The following is an 18,636-nucleotide window of genomic DNA, read 5'->3' as shown; positions in this document are numbered from 1 at the left end:
TAAGGCAATTAAACAAGTACTGTGAACACAGACTTACATTTTTATGGTTGACACATTTCATCAGCACCAGCTCCCTGTAAGCTCGCTTGGCATGGGTTTGGTTCTGAAATGGTCTGCTGAGTTTCTTGATGGCCACATTTCTATCAAGGACAGCATCATAGCCGGCACTGCGAAAGGCAAAGGATGAACAAGCCAACATTAGCGTCCACTGGATAATTACTGTACATACAGGGCAATTTTTTTATCCACCTAAGCATTACAAGCATTTAAAACATAATGTGTAAAGTTACAAGTAGAGATGAATTCAAAAGGTTATTAAGGAGATGGGAAATCAGATATTCACAAGTTCATATTCCAGAGCTCCATGCAACAGATAATATTCAAAATGTCAGAAAAGGGTATTTTGGGATGAAATATCTGTTGTGACTGTGCGAGAGAGAGAGATTATCTACAGAGACCGTATCACATAGTGGCAATTTTTTTCTTCAAAACTGTTCACACTTGTAGTCTTTCAACAAATTCCAATGATATCCTTGGATGGGGATGGGCCACTTATTTCTACAAATTTGAATCCAAGTGAACACAAACCAGAGGACAAAAAATGTACATCTCTTGGATTATCATGTTTGTTAAAATATGCAGGTCTGTCTGGGATGCTTGATTCCCCTATAAGTCTAGTCACATAATCTGTATTCTTTACTAGTGAAAACATGAACTCAGAGCATCTTATTGTGGTGTTTCCCAGGGATTTGTTGTTGAGCTTTTCTTGTTTAACATCTTTATTATTCCTCTTGGACATGTAAATCATTGGCATGGCCTTCTACTCCACTCCAAATCTGGACACACTTACTGTAGCTTTCCATGGAAATGAACCCTGATAATACGTGGAATACATTGAAGCATGGAGGCCAGACAACTGTTGAGTGCTAATAAGATCCTACTACTGGGATCCTACTCTCAACTTAAAAATCCTAAAAACTTAATTTTCTCTTAGTTTTAGGAAACGTGCCTGCTATCTTCACATTAAGTTCATACGATATATTCTGCAGCCCAGTTTAACTCATTGTAAAGTTTGTGAGGAATACTTTTCTTGAAAAGTAAATAATTCATGACTGATTGATTAATGCTTCGGCCATGCTGATAAGAATTTAGCCTTTATTTCACTGAAGGCAACCAAAAAAAAGTAATCACAGTCATTACTATAATGACCATAATCCTAATGATCATGATTGTAATCTAGATAATAACGATTATACATGGTATTTTTTTTTCATTTTGGGTGTTTGACTTAGAAACAGCTACGAAACTAATTCATCTAATTCTAGATGCTACAAGTCTAAAGGTTTTACTACAATAATTTAGAGGCCTTTTAAGGTTCTTTGGAGTGATATACAGTATAGGACTTGCATTTAACAGTTAAACAAGTCATATATTTCTTTCCTGTTAAAATAAATGTCAATTTCTGAAAGTACTTTATAGCATTAAAACTGTTGCTAGCTTTTGAACCATTATGACTATGTATTTACTATTAGTCTGGTGGTAATAATAATAATAGTACAATTCTTAAAAGCTTACTTGTGCCACTTATTTGACTTTAAAAAATCAAATAAGATTGATGATTTTGGTGACTTAGATGATTGCATAAAGGGGATTTTAAGTTAGAATTAGTGTCATAACAAAATATTTTAAATAATTCTTAGGCTTAAACTCTGAAGTAGTCAAGCTATTCATACTGTATATAGTACTATAGTTGCTATACCAAAATAATAAAAAAAACGTATTCCAGGTATTAGTTTGAAGAAAAAATGTATTTTCCATGTATACATACTGTACATATAAATGTATGTATTTTTCTCTCTCCTTTTTTATTTGCGAGTTACAAAATCTTACAGCTACTTTCTAAAACAGAAAGCAAGGTCTGTCAGGAACAAAAGGGGGTTTAAAAATGGTCCTGTTGTAGTTTTTAATTAAAAACAGGTCTATATGCAAACTGCTGGAATTGTAAATGTAGGACTTTATAATTGTAAACTGAATGGAGAAAGCTGTTGATCTGACTATTACCCTGCTTTTTATGCACTGAACTTAAATTAAATCAATGTTCCTTTCTTTAAAGGCATCTGTTTCCAACAGTAGGAAGCAATAACTGATGACGAAAAGATAGAGTGCTCCTTTCACTTTAGTATTGGACAGCATGTCCATATTCATTAATAACACAGAATCACATCCAATAGCTATTACCTCCTGGGGGCAGTACTGAAATAATCACTTATGTAACATGTAGATTTCATTAAATTCTTAGGAGCAAGGGCTTAAAAGGAATTGTAGTAACTACAAGACCTGTTTTGACTTAAAAGGTATAGTTAAAAGTCTTCCAAATTGTCACAGACGTCCAAAGGGACTAGCCGTGGGGAGTAGGAGAGCGGAAAAAGACCCATATGCGTAGCGGAAAGACGGGAAAAAGGCCCGGGCTCATTAGTGCAAAGAGTTCAGGAATGACGTATAGAAACCTATGCCCTCAGGGAGCGGACGTGGGGCGCCCTGGTGCTAGGCGGGTCTCAGGACATCCGAACGTCAATGCTGAGCGAGGACAGAGTGCAAGACCCGGAAATATATAGCCCAAGGAAGAGAGGGACAGGAAGGACAGCAGACCGGAAACTAGGGACAGGACAGAGAAGGAGCGCCCTCTGGCTGCAGAGGGCGTGACACAAATACTTTAAACATTTTTTATTCAAACTAATAATTTTATACAAAGCAAAGGTACATCAAAAACATTAGACTACAGGAGTCAAAACAAACCTTCCATTTAGTTTTCTTCATAATAAAAAGAGGGCAGGCTGATTCCAATTGTGATGAAATGATTCCAATCGAAAGTCTCCTTGGCTTGAGGAGAGTTATACACGCAAGACATCAGCCACCCCAACCTACTTCATGTTCAGTAGTTGCTGTACTACATAATGTATCTTCATTAGGTTATTAACTAGAGTTTCTGAAAAGATATACTGTAAATGTTGGTTATTTTTTGAACAAAGGTCATCAACCTGAGCCTGTTTTAGTTTTTCTTCAGTTGCCTTTCCCATTTAGCTAATGTTCTTAGCTCAAATAATAAAGAGAGAGAGTGCGTCTTTATTAGTCCCTAGGGGTAATTTGTTTTAAAGCAACAGAGGATCAGTGTGTTAAACAGGGTTATGGCTATAGGTATATGAGAACATAAACCTGTTCATTTTTAATCTGGGAAATCTGTATCGACGTTCCAAGGGGAGTATTTGGAATTCATCAAAAAGGGGATGAAGGGTGGATTTTACTTTTACACAAGACTTACTTGTGTAAATAGACATGGGATAGGACTGAATGACTTTCTGACATAGGTTGATAATACTTGCCAATTTGTTCTTACTTCTCAGATTCAGATTCTCAAACCAGCAGATCAGGGCAAAAGTTTAATCCAATACATTTAATGAAAGACTGATGATCATGATCAAAAACGAATGATCAACCTTAAAATGTTTGAGATTCTTTAATAAAAAATAGAGGCTGTTGGCCCTTTTTGAAAACAGATTCAACATTTGCCTCAAAATTGAACTTGCTGGCCAGAACAGTCCCTAAAAACTTATTGTATATCTATCAACCATTTACACTGGTTCACCCCTAATAACAACAGGCTTTTGAGCTGCCTTAAATTTAGAAAGTCAAGGTTTCATTTAGATTATGGAACTGTAGATATAAATGTTCATAGAAATGAATTCTTACTTGTGCCACAGAACACACAGGTCTCAGAAAGTTCCACAATTTCATATATTGCTTTCACACTTCTAGAAAAGCTTTGGCAGAAATGAAACATTTTAAAATTGTTTTGTGTATGTTTTGAACCATGCATTGCAAAATACACAGAGAATATGGTGAAAATTATGGCAGTTATGTAGCGAGAGGGCACCAAAATCAAAATGTCCGTAGCTGAAAATAAGAATGAGTATTCTTTACATGTAGTCTAAAATCAGGTGTTCGTATAAAAATAAACAGGCTATGATGCATTACAACTAAGGTGTATTGGAGCAAGTACACACCAAAAATCAACAAATTTAACTTTTCAATAATGCCGCGCCCATATTACTTCAGATATTTAGATGACGGTGATACCAATAGTTGTGGGTGTCATACCCAGTACATCTAGAGGGCGCTCTACTTCTCTCCTGTTCCTAGTTCCCTGTGATTACTCATGTCTTTCTGGTGTGTCTTGTTGTGTAGCCTTTTTACTTCCTGCTTCTGCTCTGCTCCTCGCTTAGCATTGAGGTTCAGATGTCTTGGAACCCACCTAGCACCAGGTCACTCCTGTCCTGAGGGCATAGGTTTCTACATGGCATTTCCTGAACAGCTGAGCCCTGGCTAACCCCCGTCTCGCTGCTACGCATAGGGTGTATTTTCACTCTCCTGCCATTCCATGGTTCGTCCTTTCCGACATCTGTGACAGTGGGTTGTTGTCATTCATTCAGCAATAATTAAGCAAAGTTTGTATCAGAAAATCCTTAAACCTACACTGGGGTTCGAGTCCCACCCCTCTTGAATGTTTAAATACATAGAGACTTTACATTTTGGATATAAGCACACTGAAAGCCAGATACTGCACCCAACGTCCGGGGGAAAACACATGTACAGTATCCTAAATGGATGGATGAGATCCTCTGATCAGTTAGATATTAACTACCAAGATGGGCTGACTGCTCTCCTCTCATTTGTAACTGTATGTTCTTACTACAGTATGTTACTGCATAGTTTGATTTTTATAATAGTAACAATAGTAAAAAAAAGTCTAGTAGATTTAACAGGACATTTTGTATCTCAATCCCTCACTTGAGCTAGAGATTATTGATAATAAGGCAGCACTTACTGTACAAACATGGCATATTTTGAATGTGCTGAGAAATCTGTTATTGGTTCATTTACTGTATACCAATGGTGCACTCAACCTCACTCTGCAATTCAAAATATATACTTTTACAAACACATTTATCACAGTGTAATAAGTGATTAATTTTTAATGTTCCCACAAACCCTAGAACTCTGCACGGCAGTTATTCATTTATCAGTGTATTGCTTTAATAAGTGTATTTTTTAAAATAATGGGAAATATTGAAAGTGAGGAATGATAGAACATGTCAGCCATATTTGCAAGACAAAAGAGACTGAGTTAACTGCTTTGGGGCACAGCTGAAATTTGGGAATCAGAAATTGCCTTTAACATTACATTTTCACTGTTAAATCCCTTGTGTGTTTTCATAGACATCTATATTTAAAAATATCCAAGGCACCGGAGAAAACCAAACACTCCACAGCAATCACTGTGAAGATAAACAAAGCTTTGTAGACTAGTGGGAAATTAACACAGCAGGCACCTCATAGCAATGAATGCCAGCACAGAAGCTCAAATATTATTTTATTGCTTCCAGCATCATTTCTGCAATTTAAGACAGTGGATCACAAATGACATTACAGATATATCACAAAACCAAATGTTTTGAGTAACTGAATGTAAGACATTTTAAGATACATTATCAATTTGTTTTGTTCAATAAAATATCTATAGCATGTGTTAAGCTCTGTGGCAAAATATTGTTTGTTATTCTTTGATGTGCTGTAATCATGCCCATTGATCTGTGCATAGAGTTCTGCACATTGCAAAATAGCTCTTGGTTTGGTTGTGATTAGATCTCCAAATAGACCTGTCATGAACAATTAGACTGAGCGTTGCTTGTTTGGCGCCATATGCCAAGTGGTCTGGAAGTCTTATGGATACTGAACTAACTGTACTGCAGTATATAACTCACAATCTTCCTCTTTATTTTCACCCACCTATTGATCACAATAACAACACAGAAAATACAAAACCTAAAAGCCACAGAAGAGGACTGTAGTTTTTATTAATGACTGTAATTCCTCATAATCAACTTAAGCATGTCGGCTAAACTAATGAAACAACAAATATTAATCAAGTTTGACTTGTCTTCACTGGGGGAGGTTTCAAAAGTACAGGGGTTAGTTTGTATTTCTCCATACCTTTTGGTGGGGAAAAACGTACACTTGCATTGATTTAATAAGAGTACATATGACTGTTTGTAGACTCCTGGATGACAGTCTTGCTGAAGAGTCTGTGGTGACTAATAATATTACATGACTGCAGAAGGTTGCCACAGATGGCCTCAATCAGTAATGAATGGCATGGTGATGATAAGGAGGGAAGCACTGGAGTTTTCTGAACTTAGAACATGATAGCATCCTGATGAAGTAAACTGAAGATGTGGAACAATGGCGAGAACTGAAAAGCTCCACAATCCTTGTCACTAAGGTAGATCTATCCATGAATATATCCACTAAAGAAATGGAAGTAAAATCATGGCTTCAGTCATGGCGGAATATGATGCAATTTCCAAAACATGTCTTAGTGATTATCTGTGAAATTCAAGAAAAGGATGTACAGGGGCAAGAAGGAGCAGGCAGAAGCACATTTCCAATAAAGGAACATGTTTCCAATAAAGAAACTGCAGAAATACATATTTTATTTGCTCATTTCAAGTCACAATAAAGTCATCAAGAACAATAAAATGCTGGTGTCTATACCAGAGTCATACTCATTTCAACTCTGGGTTAAAAAGATCTTCCTTAATGCAGCCTATTAGTTAGTAGTGTTTAGTCTTGTAGTCCCGTAACAGTTTGGAAGCAAAGTTATATTCTTCCAACTGATGTGCTTGGCATGCACCACTACTATACTTATCTTTAAGGTACTCTAATATCCAAGTAGCAAACTTCTCCCAAAATTACAAAACCAAAACATTTTAATGGCTCATTCATTGACTCTGTTTATATATTCACATGCACACAAAGAAAATCCTTGAGAATATATTCCCATGTTATAAATTGCAAGCACAAATCTTCTCACCCTGACCATGTGAAAAGAATATGTCTAGCAGCCACCAGGATCAGGTTTTATACATACAGTAACGATCAAGAACACTGCTGCACAACAAAACTTTACAAACTGCATCTATTTCACAATGTGGAAATAATGATGCTCCAGAATAAGTCCAACTTGTAATTTGTGCTATTGTAAAGCTGCTCAGCACTTTTAAAAACGTAAATACTTATGGAGTAATAATTTACTTACAGTATTTGCACTGCGTTGCTGGTAATGGATTCCTTAATTGTACAGTGTGTATGATTTTGATTGTATGTTTCTGTAAGAAAATTGTCTACAATCTCAGAAACATTATCTTTACATCAGATTGCATAATTATGTTTAAGAATGGTTCAAGGAACTATACATACAGTATACAGATTTTTGCTACCATTTGGCTGTCTATAGGTGATAGTACAAATTTAAGCTTGGTTGTATCCTCCTCCAGCTGGACACACCTGCCTTAGATTTGCCCCCTGTGAAATGAAACTGCACAGGCAGAAAAAGTTCCTCTGATTGGTCCTTTGCATAATTGGACATTCCTCAAGAGCAACAGAAGTCAGAGCATGTCATCAGTCAGGTGTATAGGCTTGGGGCACCAAAGAATAAGCCATGTAGGGCACATCAGTAGGTGTCCAAGGAGACAAGGGATACATTCCTTCCCATTAAAGGGAAAGCCTGGCCATATATTGAAGGGTGAGCCCTGTTAAGCATGTCCCTGTGAATGTAATGAATAGTTTTAATTTTTAGAAGAGGAATGGAGTTTCATGAGTTTCTCTTCCAGTCTTCCAGTCTATTATATGGTAGAACATTTGAAGAGTTGATCCACAGAAGATAAAAAGCAGAGGAATATATTTTATTAACTAATATATCTGTGTTGGACTGGTTTTTGGGACTGAGCAGGCTTCTCCGAAAAGCCAGAAATAGTGACAGACCTCCCAAACGTGTACTCATAAATTGGTGATATGCTAGCTCTCAGCTGCATATTGTGGCTTGGTGCTCGACATTCACTATACTATGCATAAATATCTGTTTGTGTTTTGGAAAGAAGCCCTACACAGAATGAGCCTTTAGATAAAGGATTTCAGATGAGTGCCTACCAGAATGTAATCATATAAATACATCATAAAACCAACATGCCTGTAAATGGAACTAAAATACCACCTTATCAATACAGACCATATAAATTGAAAGTAACAAATAGGTTACTTAGTTTAATTTTAAACATTCACCCATTTTCTAACTACTTCTTCCAATTTGTGGTCACATGGGAGCAGGTTAGACACTGACACAAACACACTAACACCTAGAGCCAATTTTCCTACAAGCCAGTTAACCTACCAGTATGTTCTTGGACTGTGGTAGAAAATCAGAGCACTCATGCAAACAATGGGACAAACACTACAGAGATACTCCTCAGTTCTGGAATTGAACCCAGGACTCCAGTACTGCAAGGCAATCATGCTAACCACTGTAAACAGGGGGTTTTCAATTTCAGAAAATCAGAGTAGAGTTGGGCAGGATAATTATTGATTTCAGTAGAAAATGGATGGCAGACTAAAAATATTCTGCTTGAAGAAAAGTGTCCCTAATTAAGTAAACCAAAGTCAGGCAAGAAATGATTACTGTAAATTAATTAATTAAGAAAGGTATAAGCAGAAGTTTTCATTGGTATAACAGCTATATAGGAACACTAACTATCAGGTAATGATAGGGAAATGACTGATGTATTAAACTATTATTGCACTCAAGTGTTTACAAAGGAAGAAATAAAAACATGCCTAAGGCACAGCAAGCACAAAGTTCTATATTAAATATTATTAGCATTAAAAAGGAAAATGTATTACAGCTACTATGTGCACTTAATATAAAAATTACCAGGGCCCAAAGGTGTTTTATCAATTATACTTAAGGAAATAGCTTACAGTATGTTACTTATAGGCCATTAACAAAACTCTTCTTATAGTCTCATGTGTCCTGTGACCGGAAAATTGCTTATGCTGTGCTAATCCAAATGAGTGACAAAACCAAACCAAACAATTACAGACTAGTATTTCTTATTTACAGTAAATTACTTTAATTGAATTAGACATAATAAGTTAGGCAATGTGGATTTGGAAAACATGGGTGTTCTTTGCCAGCAGCCATATCACCCTGCCACTCACAACTGGCAGCCCACTGAAGCTAAGCAGGTGTGGGACTGGTCAGTACCTGGATGAGAGACCTCCTGGGAAAAACTAAAGTTGCTGCTGGAAGAGGTGTTAGTGGGGCCAACAGGGGGAGCTCACCCTGCGGTCCGTGTGGGTCCTAATGCCCCAGTATAGTGACGGGGACACCATACTGTTAACAGGCGCTGTCCTTCGAATGAGACGTAAAAATCCCAGGGTGTTTCTCGAAAAGAGTGGGGGTTTAACCCCGGCATCCTGGCCAAATTTCCCATTGGCCCTTACCAATCATGGCCTCCTAATAATCCCTATCTATGAATTAGTTTCATTACTCTGCTCTGTGAGTATCTGTGATTACATCACTGATAGCTGATGTGTGGTGCACTATGGCTGCCGTCATACCACATTGGTGGTGGTGGAGAGGAGTCCCCATTACCTGTAAAGCACTTTGAGTGGAGTGTCCAGAAAAGCACTATGTAAGTGTAAGCAATTATTATTATTCTTTAACTAAGAAGCAACAGCAGTAATAGATACAAGCTGATCATACAATATGGTATACAGTATATGGTATTTAGATTTCAAGAAGGCTTCTTCAGAAAATTCTTGAAATACAGGCGATATACTGTACATTAAAGGTACAGTACTTGGATTAATAATAGCAGTATACAGACTCTATCTAACAGATGATACTGATGCAAATAAATATTCTTAGAAAAGAAATGCAAGGTCTTGTAAAAATCATAAGATTTCGATCATTTTACAATAATCATCAAGTGCGTGGTTAAAAGCGTTCATTTCTTAAATTGAATAAAGTTTAATAGAATAAAATGTTACTATATTACTGTAACTAAGGCTATCATAAGAAAAATATATTGTGTTGATTTTCTTTTTATATAATAGGTAGTGGTAACATGCAGCTATTTCTGAATGTAGTCAAATCTCAATTATGCAATTGTGGAAACTGTATTGTTTTAGGTTTAACCCACTTGTATTGAGGGAAGAGTGCCTGCCACAATAACAAGGAAGATGAAACCTCCTGATATAGCAAGAGGTTGTTGAGTTGGGAATGGTAGAATGCTTAGCTTGGCAAATTCACAGAAACCAATGTCTAGAGGCTGGTATTTATACATCTGAGCCTGTGATTTTCTTGAACTAAGGCTTGCCCTCCTCCTGCATTTCCATCCCAAACTCCAGTAAATAATTCCACACAACTACTGTATGGCAAACTTCTGAAAGAATAGGCAATTAAAACTGAGAATCTGTCAGGAAGATAGTTACAGATCATGTTGGCATTTCTCAAAAAATAACACATCATTTAAACTAAAGACTGTACTATTTTTAAAGTCTGTTTGACAAAGATCTTGAAAGATGATTATCAATTTTGTTTTCTTTGATTGGAGTAAAGCTTCAGGGGCTCATACTTCTGTTTGCTTGTCGTGTATGCCTTTGTTTTTTGGCGAGGTTGACCACCTGGCATCATTCAAATTAATTAAATTGATCAATTCTATGTTTTTAATGTCTTAGTTTTCTAAATAATAAGAAAGTATTAGAATTATTGAAGAGATTAATAGTTTTTCTTTGATCAATCTATGATTGCAAAATGGTGCACATAAATTCACAAAAAAACATGATTTTGGAAGATCCCCATGGCAAATTGGAAGAATGCATGCTGTATATACAGATCCAGCCATTCAGAATGCACAATGAATAGTGTGCTTTAATATGTATGCATGGCATGTTCCAATGTATTTTTTTAAAATTCTGCTGCCGGACTGCAAAACTTTGTAAAACCACCAGGTGCTGCAGTATATGTAAGATGGGGAAGTTGTCAATAATGTTGTGAAAGGGTCATTAAGTGTACCAGTGGAGGGATCATCCTCTAAGATTCTCTAAGATGGGAAAGTTGTCATTAATAGTTAATAATCATACGTAAAGTAAAGTATGAAAACACATTGGTTTGTATACTCAGCTACATTATTTAAATGTTTATTCTTGATATACAAGGTACTTGAATACAGTATTTAGTCAAGAAGTTTTTTTTATTCATGTTGTGGGTGTAAGGTTGTGGTTGAGACAGCACATTCTCTGACCTCTAGTCTAGTTCCTAGCCACAGCAGGTAAATAACTAAGAGCATTTTGAAGAACAATAACAGAAACTTATCTTTGTCAATCAAACTAAATACTATAGATTAAAATAATAACAGGCATTTAAAAACACAGCAGACCATCAAAAATGCTAAAATTAGTTTCTCAGTATTTGTTTTCATCTAGTGAAGGTTAAGAATTTTACAGTTTACCAACTATAGTTCACTGAGCAAGAACATAATGCACTTTACAAAAGATATGAAAGCTGAAGCACTTCTTCAAAATCAAAAAGACACTGCCAATTATCAAATAAAATCATGTGTGCATGTATTAGTGTGGTCTTGTTTAGAGGTGTGCAATTTTTTATATACTTCTGTATAAGAAAATAATTAATGTATCAATTTAAAGGGAAAATTATTACTGCACAATCTGTTGCTGAGAAAAAGAAACATGCAAACAGTGAAGATGGATCTTGTTCTAGCTATAGGCCATCGTAGGCACCAATATCTCTGATATGTTTACATATAATAGGTTTAATCCATATACTCACCAAACTATTCCCTGAGCCCCAGAGCCAATGGGCTTTAGATTCTGGTAACGTTTGAGAACTGTGAAGGTAGAATCCCCAACTTCCACACTGTAGAACTGGTTGTCCACTTTGCTTTTGCTCATGTTGTAATGCTTGGCGATGTATGAAACATCCACTTGTTTACCAAACCCCTGTGAAAATACAGAAATTAGAAATGATTTACAAGGCTTTAAAGTGCCTTCTATTACAGCTACCCTGGTTCTTCAAAATTGGAAAATAAGAATGTAAATGGTCAAAAAGGCAACAGTTTATTTAGCCCTTACATGAGGTATTAAGCAAATTGCTTATAACAATTTATAATCTAATAATGTATAATCCCTTACATTTTTCTTACCATCAGAAATATTGTTTCTCGCTTCTTTGGTATCTGACAATTGATTTGTCATTGCGCTCCTCTGTTGAATTTAAAAATCCATAGAACAAAATTCTTCTCATTGTTATTTTATAGTAAAAACACCATAGGCCATGTGATGTTACATACTGTACAGCTTGATAGGCACATGCAGACAATCAAAAAAACACTGTTGTACTGAAAATTAATAAAAATGTGTAATTTTGTCTGTCACTGGAAGAGCACTGAAATCAATGCATAGACAGAAAAATAAAGCAAAAAGAAGTAAAAGCAAATCAATCTCATTTAAGTAATTACTGTGATTCATGGGAATAGGCAGTCATTGGTAATACCAATAACTGATAATGAATTAAACTCATTTGGTATATTGTCACGTCTGAGGTGTTGAAGCATTTTTAAAAGGTTGTCAAGGGGTTGACACGTGGCTAACCCTAAATGCCTTGTCAAAGGTTACTGCACTCCACTGTATACCACAAGAAAACGTCATGTGAAATCCAGTTTCATTAAAATTAAATAATCTAATCTTGAGTTAAAGTAATGCCATACAGAACCTTGTCTGCAGATATTTGGCAAGAAAACCACTGCACATGAATGATTTTACAGGATTATGCTAATCAAGATCTCCAGTGCTGGCATGTAAGCAGGTACTAACATACAAACTCACCCTGCTATTGTGCTGATTCCAAAAAATCATATAGGGCTTCCTGGTACCATTCTGATTGGTATCTATTTGTTATAATTAAATCAGACACTTTACAGGTAGAGAGTCATTGTTTATTTCTGTTCTGTTGCACTAATAAAATAATGCCTGCTTTGTCACACAAATTTACAGTAGATGAAGCTAAGAATAGGAGCAATTGTTTTTTCCATATTTACTCTGACAAGACTGAAGTAACAGAAACAAGATTGCTGTACCAGCTGCATCCGCGTAAACTTTATTTTGACTGTTGATGTTATTGGAATCAGAACTTAGGTCAGGAATGTTGGTTTCATCTTTGAACTGAGTCTCACACTTAAAACTCTAATGCAGAATGTTGCCTTTTCATAATTAAGTAAATATTCGTAATAGTGCTTGTATATCTTTTTTCAGACTTGGTTATTCTAATGCAATGTTTGCTAGTACACCCAAACATTCTTTACAACTTGTAGCATGTTTTGAACTGAGCAGTTCATTTTTTAACTAAAACCAAAATACACAAGCATAGTATATCTCCCCTTTCAGCTTCCTTGCAATGGATCCTGTGGAGTTCAAAATAAAGATCAAAATGCTGCTGTTCACCTTTAAAGGCTTGAATGGTTTGGTTCCTGACTGCATCAGGGAAATCCTAACTCCCTATTCAATTACACATCATTTGTGCTTTTTTAACTTGAGCCTTCTTTATGTTTCCAAAGGTCTAAACCCATTCTGCATTGTTTTTTTGTGGGGCTAAGCCTGTGAAATGATCTCTTAGTTTGTATTTGATCTGAAAAGTCAGTCATCACTTCACAATTCTGTCTTAAGTCTAGCTTTCTATCTTTTAATTCTGATTAATTTGTATATACCTGTCACTATTGCTTTTGCCTTTTTGTCTTGTTTTATTGTAAAGTGCCATAAATATGGCAATACATACATTTATTTCCATTTAACAAAATTTATTAAAAACAGTTTACATGTGCTGTATAATGTACACAGAATTCAAATCATAATCAGTGCATACATGATGTTGGAAAAATGAATATTCCAAATTTTGATGATGGGGAAAAAGAGCCTATTTTCTATTTACTTTGCTAATACAGTAGTTTTGCCAATCATGGAAAAAGAACAATACCCAACATACTAATCCATCATGATCCAATTAATTTACATCCACGTCCAAAAACGTTAAACAACTACCTCTCTTTTTCTTAGCGGGTAACGTGCAATTTGCAGTAACAACAGTAAAAAAGCCTTGAGGGGACATATGGCCGTAAGTAAATCTCATAGGCATTTCTGTCATTCAAAAAACAGTGCATCTCTTAGCCATTACAAGTCATTCCTGTTTCTGTCACTCACAGTCAGACACTGTCTGTATCTTGCTTCTGGCTTTTAATGACATCATTAAGATATTTGTTGCTGTCCTATGAGACACATCTACACAAACTCTGAAAAGCTGAGTTGCCTTTGGGTAGAGTATCTTGGTAGTAGAGTTGAGTTTAACATCTGCGGGTGTTACCTTACTTTTTAGCAATGCTTCCTGCTCTCTAGGTTTTAGATTTTTGTGCTTTTTTGTTTTCTCATTCTGAAAATATTAAGATCATAAAACTGATATTTCTAAACCCTCTGATCCAAGCGACCTCTCCCATTGCCCAGACATAAACCCTGGTCCTTACTTTTAACATCAATTTCAATGTAATAACTCTAGCATTTGCATAGACCATGGCTGTTTCACAGGCGTATACTGTATATTATGAAGGAAGAACATAAGAAATGTTACAAATGAGAGGAGGTCATTCAGCTCACATAGCCCATTTGGTAGTTAAAGGTAATAGTTGACACAATGACCTCATCTAGCCAGCTTCAACAAAATGGCTGGGTAGCTTGTTCCATACTCTCACAACCATGTGGTGAAGAAGTACCTCCATGTACTGTAGTTTCCATTTGTGCACATTGGTTTGTGATTCACAATTTATTCTGAAATGACTTTGTCAATGCCTTTCAGGATTTTGAATATTCATATCAGGTCCCCTCAGTGTTCTCTCTTTGAGAAAGGTTCAGTTCATCATGTCACTGTAGAACATTCCCTTAAACCCAGAGAACCAGAATGTATCTGGTTGCTCTTTTATGGACAGATTCTAAAGCATGTCTATTCTATAAGATATTAACATTGGAATGAAGAAATCAAATTAACTGTTCAGTTAGGGAGAACAGAGTCAGAGGCTTGTTTCTGTTATAGTTTAGCCTATGGAAATGACAACTGAACACTGTACACTACATCTGATTTTCAGTCTTTAATAAGGCAAAGGAGGAAATTTTAGTTTTGAACTCCACAGGGACATGGCATTAAAGCATTCTCACAGACACAGTGTGGGCTGAGACAAAACTGAGATAGTGACTAATTTGTTCTTGCTTCTTACAGACTTGCATCTTACAGAAATTTCAGCCACATACAGTACCGATCAGAAAATCCTGTACCCTTTGTTGTAAACTGTATAGATGGAGAATCATTGTTTTAGGAGGTTTTTATTTTTTATTTTTGCAAATTTTCGATCAATATCAGAAAAATGGGCTGTCAACTTGGAGTTCTGTGATTATTGTACCTTTCTGTTAAAAACTGTGCCTGGTGCATAATTTCCCCTAAAAGCTTTATTTATGAGACTTCTTTTCAGCTATAATTAACTCACATCTGTGATGTACAATGTGAAAGAGTTTCATACTGTTGACAGCAATACAATACCCAGAATTCATAAGTAGCTAATTAGGATTTGAAAAGGGTAAAGAAATTGTGCAGCAAGAAAGCACTATATGGGCATCCAAAGGCAATTCATAAAAGCAAGGAACATACTAGCAATTTAAATTCTGATTGATTTACTTTAATGATTTCATCATTCTTTTTAATATTACATATTCAGATTTGTGTAAAACATTTGCAACAAAAGACTCATAACCTTTTTAACCAAACTTACATACAAAGTTAAATAAAAAGCAAGTAAGAAAAACATCACATTTACAGCACTTGTTCCGGATCCTGCATTTATTGTGTTAATTGGGGCTGTCTTAGAACCAAATGTACAGACATTCAACAGCAAAAATCCTTTTATGACTTGGGAATTTCTGTCATTAGTAGTCTCTTTGGTCTTGCCTTGGCAATTACAAAACCTTCCAATTACCTTCATTCTTGTCATTGTCAAAGGCATCTATGGAAGGATAACGAACCCAGTAGGCATTCAAACATTCCTGTGGCTGTGTAAAATCCTTATTTTGTCCTTAAACCAGGTCAATACTGTTTTTCTGTGCTGAAATGTTTTCTTACAGAAGATTTTTTTGCCCAATAAATATGCAAATAGATGCAATCTCTGTTACTAGATAATATGGAGCAATGATTAAAAATGATACTGTACTTACACAAGTTCATCTGAGCAACTTTGACAACTGTTTCTTCAATATTCAATTTTAACTTTGCTGTAATGGTATCTCCTATCACAGGTCTATGACTTTTGTGCACATTGGCTATTTTTACAGCTTATTCTTGTAGAGTATTTTTTGGGTGGAGCGGTGGCTCTGTCGCTAAGGATCTGCGCCTGTGGCTGGAAGGTTGCCAGTTCAAATCCTGCTGCCAGTAGAGGAATCCTACTCCATTGGGCCCCTGAGTGAGGCCCTTAACCTCAGCTGCTCCAGGGGCACCATATAAATGGCTGACCCTGCACCCTGACCCCAAGCTTCTCTCTCCCCGCCTGTGTGTCATATTAAAACATATATATATAGATTATTTACAAAATGTTCAAAAAGTAAATTTCCTTTTGTGAATTAGTTGGTGAATCTTTAGGTTCAGTAACTGGTGGCACCTCCTTGAGCTGCATTGACTTCTACAAGACGTTTCCTGTAACTTTATATCTCTCACATTAGCTTTTATGAATTTTGGCCCATTCTCCCTTAACAAACTGGTTCTCATTGGTGACATTTGATTGTTTCCTTGCTATAAGGACCATGCAATGGAAACCACTAATCTAATGGTACATAAAAAACAACAATAGATGATATTATACTGTAGCATGGAATCACTGAGCTTGACACAGTGGTGTACAGAGAAAGAACTTTTAATGGTCTTGTAATGTACATAAGAGCTATTCCCAAACTGAACTGGTGACTGTGAATACAAGAAAATTTGCACAGGACAGTCTTTCTTAGCTGCTGGGGAGTTCTGGCATGAACACACACAAGTTCATTGACTCTTCCTTCAGCGTCCCTCTGTCACCTTGGAAACCTCACGCTTCCCCCTGCCCCCAGCTCTACCCCCAGTGTGTCTCCCTGACAAATATCTTGTGCGGAAACAGCAACCCACTACATACTGTATCACAGAAAGAGTAACATTTCTACATGTAAGCATTGTATTGTCTTCCTTTATTTCAAATCCATTTGTATCATATCACACCACAATCTACAGTATATCCATCACCAAGCCTCTATGTGAAACTTGGTTTTATCAGAAATGTGTTTAAACCAGCTGAGCCACAACTGAATTATTATTGCAAAGCAATAGCGTAAAACCCAGAAAGAAATAATGTTTTAAATAAGTAAAGATGAAATCTGTTCTCCGTGATGTATGGGACCGGAAAGATCATCCAGAGATAATAAAATCTATTGTAAATTAAAAGCCCATTTTTCACTGCAGTGTCTCACAATTAAACTGACATAACTAATTTGATCCTGATTAACAAAGATTTGCTGTAATTGCAATCTGTTATTGCAATGAGGAAAGCTGCAGCCATCATTCATTATCTCCATTTTCTGTTTGACATTTCTTCTCTAAATAATTGAACAGCTTCACACATGTCCTCTAAAAATGCCCTGTTGTTTTTTTTCTTGTAATTTTCCTTCATGGATATGTGAAATAAATCAATTATTGAAGCTAAAAGAAACACATGAAGAGACTTATAATACTCTTTAGATATATTTGGATTTTAAACAACTATACAACAAGTGTGTGAGTGTTTCCAATATGGAAATCATATTTCATTTTAGAAAACATTTGCCATACTGGGTCTAGTCAGATATACAGTATTTGATTTCCACCTTGTACAAAATATTAATGATTAAGCTAAATATTTTGCTGTAAAATTAAAGATCTGCTGTTACTCAATTTTATAAGTGTTCTGGAAACTAATATCAAATACAGAGAAGGACAGTACAGGGCTCCATGTATTATTACATTTAAAAAAATGTGCTCCTTTCATTCATTTGTTTCTTTAGAGAATATGTTGGTCAGAGCAACTCAGGCTGCAAACCTAAGAGCAATTAATATTATAATAAGCACTGCCACTGCGGAAGCCTTTAATGATCTTTTTGTTGTTTTGTTTTTTTTCTTGCATAGACTAACAGAGTTTCAGAGATAAGCTACTATTGTCCCTTAGACACTTAGGTTGCTTCAGTGATGGTGTGTTTTGAGAATGAAAGAGCTTTTCAAATCTAGAAGGTTAATAAACTGGTGCAACTAAATATATTTTCCCCAGAGCTGGTATAAAAATCTTCTTTTTTTTTCTCAAGGCCAACATGACCCCTCAGTGCTTACTCTAATTGAAAAATGAAAAAGCAAGCTTACAATAAATTCAGGATTCCCCAGAATAAGCTAATAGTAATGAGAAACTTGGATCGGTCTTGCAAAGTCAACCTATCAATTTCTGGTCCTAAGGTAAGTCTGGTCCGAAGATTGAGTTCATTAATCTTGTTAAAAAGAAATGTTTGACATTTTCTTTTGATTCATCACCTTGTCAGATGTACTGTTTTTTACACTACCAAATTTACACAATTCCATTTAATTATAAACAT

At 35.9% G+C, this 18,636-nt stretch overlaps 1 protein-coding gene across 13 annotated transcripts in view; it reads right to left on the bottom strand.

Annotated features, from left to right (window-relative positions):
• The window catches only part of mapk10 (mitogen-activated protein kinase 10), a 103,516-nt gene that overhangs the window by 40,684 nt on the left and 44,196 nt on the right, over positions 1-18,636 (bottom strand). For all 13 annotated transcript variants that reach the window (XM_015340143.2, XM_015340152.2, XM_015340153.2 and 10 more), the window contains 2 exons: positions 11,744-11,913; positions 38-167 (listed from right to left, as the gene is read on the bottom strand). In XM_015340143.2, the coding sequence (XP_015195629.1) occupies positions 38-167; positions 11,744-11,865 (252 nt within the window). In that variant the 5' untranslated portion in view covers positions 11,866-11,913. The remainder of the gene's footprint in view (positions 1-37; positions 168-11,743; positions 11,914-18,636) is intronic.

Source organism: Lepisosteus oculatus, chromosome 3 (assembly GCF_040954835.1).
Source record: "Lepisosteus oculatus isolate fLepOcu1 chromosome 3, fLepOcu1.hap2, whole genome shotgun sequence".
In the NCBI taxonomy this organism is placed as follows: Eukaryota; Metazoa; Chordata; class Actinopteri; order Semionotiformes; family Lepisosteidae; genus Lepisosteus; species Lepisosteus oculatus.
Note: the sequence above shows the minus strand (reverse complement) of the source record. Positions and strands in the feature narration are given on the sequence as shown.